Source organism: Sesamum indicum, unplaced genomic scaffold (assembly GCF_000512975.1).
Source record: "Sesamum indicum cultivar Zhongzhi No. 13 unplaced genomic scaffold, S_indicum_v1.0 C01088, whole genome shotgun sequence".
Classification (NCBI taxonomy): domain Eukaryota; kingdom Viridiplantae; phylum Streptophyta; class Magnoliopsida; order Lamiales; family Pedaliaceae; genus Sesamum; species Sesamum indicum.
Genome location: NW_011629932.1, coordinates 1 through 1,806, shown reverse-complemented (window position 1 = coordinate 1,806; position 1,806 = coordinate 1). Strand labels below are relative to the sequence as shown.

Here is a 1,806-nt window from a genome sequence, read left to right as displayed (position 1 = left end):
TGAACTTTTCAGATACATCTCCACTTGGAATCGAGAAACAAAGATATGAAAAACATATATTGAATCAAATTAACCACACCAATGGAAGACAGAAAATATAGTTAGAAAAAGAATTAAAACAAAAGACGTTGCTGAAGCAATCTTGTTATACAGATACTGCGCCAAAACCCGGAGTCAATCAGTTGACAACACGGCAGTTTCTCCTGATCTCCCCCTGTTTCCCGGTGAGAACCTCAATGTTTCCCATACGCACCATTGCAGCCGCAAACTTCTTAGCCCACACATTCCCATACTTTGCATTGTACACCACCTTTTTCGCCGTCATGGGGCTGCTCAGCAGAACCTGATCCGACGTCAGTAGCCCCCTATTCGCCTTCAATCCAACGTAGTACTTGCTGTCCAGACGAGTAGGGGTGATGGAATCAAGATTCACTGTGGGGTCTACTGTCGGAGCTGCAGTCGCATTGGCAACTGGTGGAGGGCAGATTGTTTTCAAGAAAGCAGCATAACTAGGGTCCAGGGTGGGATCTTGTGTTGGATAGAGCCGACTAGCAAAGGAACTGCAGTGAGAAATGCCGATGGAATGAGCGCCTGAAAGAGTCACCATTTCGTCAAGGGAGAGTCCCTTTCTTGCAAAATTGTCCCTCAGAGTGGTGGCATTGAAGAATGGGGCAGGCAAATTCAGGAGGGGCTCGTTTATCAAGGACACATTCCCATCACGACGGCCAGATGGGACATCGTAGTTTATATTCCCAAGTTTGCAGGAGCTGTCACGAGCTGCAAAGGCGATGATGTCGGCACAGGACACTATTCCAGGGCATCGAAGCTCCAGTTCTGCTTTTGCTGCATCTATGACTTCAAAGCCTCGTAGACTTCCCTTGTTTGGTATGCTTTGCTTTTCTGTATTTGGTCCATCCAACAGTACGGAAGCATCACATCCCTATTAACACATAAAATACGAGAAACTTCAAACTTTTTCAGATTTGGGTACGAAACATACACAAATATAGCATGCATTAGCTGTTTTAGCGAAAGATATGATTTCAGGAACCCATGCATTCAGTGCTGAGAAATAATTACAACAAGGAGCATTAACATCTCAACTAACACAAAGTTGAAGATGGAGAAATCAATTCTGAAATTCCATAATAAGAAGTTGATTAGCAAACAGTAGATTCAGGGTGTTATAACATGCGTACCCTGACGAAGCAATCATGGAAATGCAACCTGACAAGGCCAGCACCAAGGCCACGGTTTAGAGAAACGAATTTGTTCACATACTTTCTCACAATGGCTTCCGCAGGGGGGCAAGAGTATTTATAGAACCCAACTTTAAGTGGTGGATTGGCTGCAGAAGTGAGTGATACGAACAAAATGAAGCAAGAAAGAATAACTGGGATATTCCTGGTGTTGGAAGCCATTGTTATGATGTATGCAAAGAGGAAGTGAGAAAGGTATGGATGCTGCAGATGGATTCATGAGGGGTAGTATTTGTAGTTGTAGGCGGGATGAAGATAAATTAATATTCTTAATCTGGTGTAATGGTGGATCAATTCTCAAAACCAGGACGTGTATAGATGTAAGCAACTTGCAACTAAATTTATAAACTTGTGTTCTTTTACATCCATTATCTTTTTACACGTTATTCACTTAGTTTTTCCTTACAATCTCTTAGTAAAATTTAAAATAATCTCCTTTGAGTTTGAAGCCTTTCTTCTCCAACTAAAAGATTTAAGGGAACTAATTAGGAAGCCGTTGTTCTGACTGTTCTTCTCTGAATTGACATTCTATTTAGAGTTTGACTTG

At 42.0% G+C, this 1,806-nt stretch overlaps 1 protein-coding gene across 1 annotated transcript; it reads right to left on the bottom strand.

Annotated features, from left to right (window-relative positions):
• Positions 1-6: 6 nt before the first annotated feature.
• On the bottom strand, positions 7-1,503 carry LOC105155264 (peroxidase 5-like). The gene is made up of 2 exons (XM_011071136.2): positions 1,200-1,503; positions 7-940 (listed from the first exon to the last, which is right to left on the bottom strand). Exons 1-2 carry the CDS (start codon positions 1,419-1,421, stop codon positions 179-181), a joined length of 984 nt encoding a protein of 327 aa, XP_011069438.1. The 5' UTR covers positions 1,422-1,503; the 3' UTR covers positions 7-178.
• Positions 1,504-1,806: the final 303 nt, after the last annotated feature.

Coding starts and splice junctions, on each gene's coding strand:
- LOC105155264 (XM_011071136.2), bottom strand. CDS start 1,421: ATGGCTTCCAACACCAGGAATATCCCAGTTATTCTTTCTTGCTTCATT. Junction 941..1,199: donor TCCATGATTGCTTCGTCAGG/GTACGCATGTTA, acceptor ATGTGTTAATAG/GGATGTGATGCTTCCGTACT.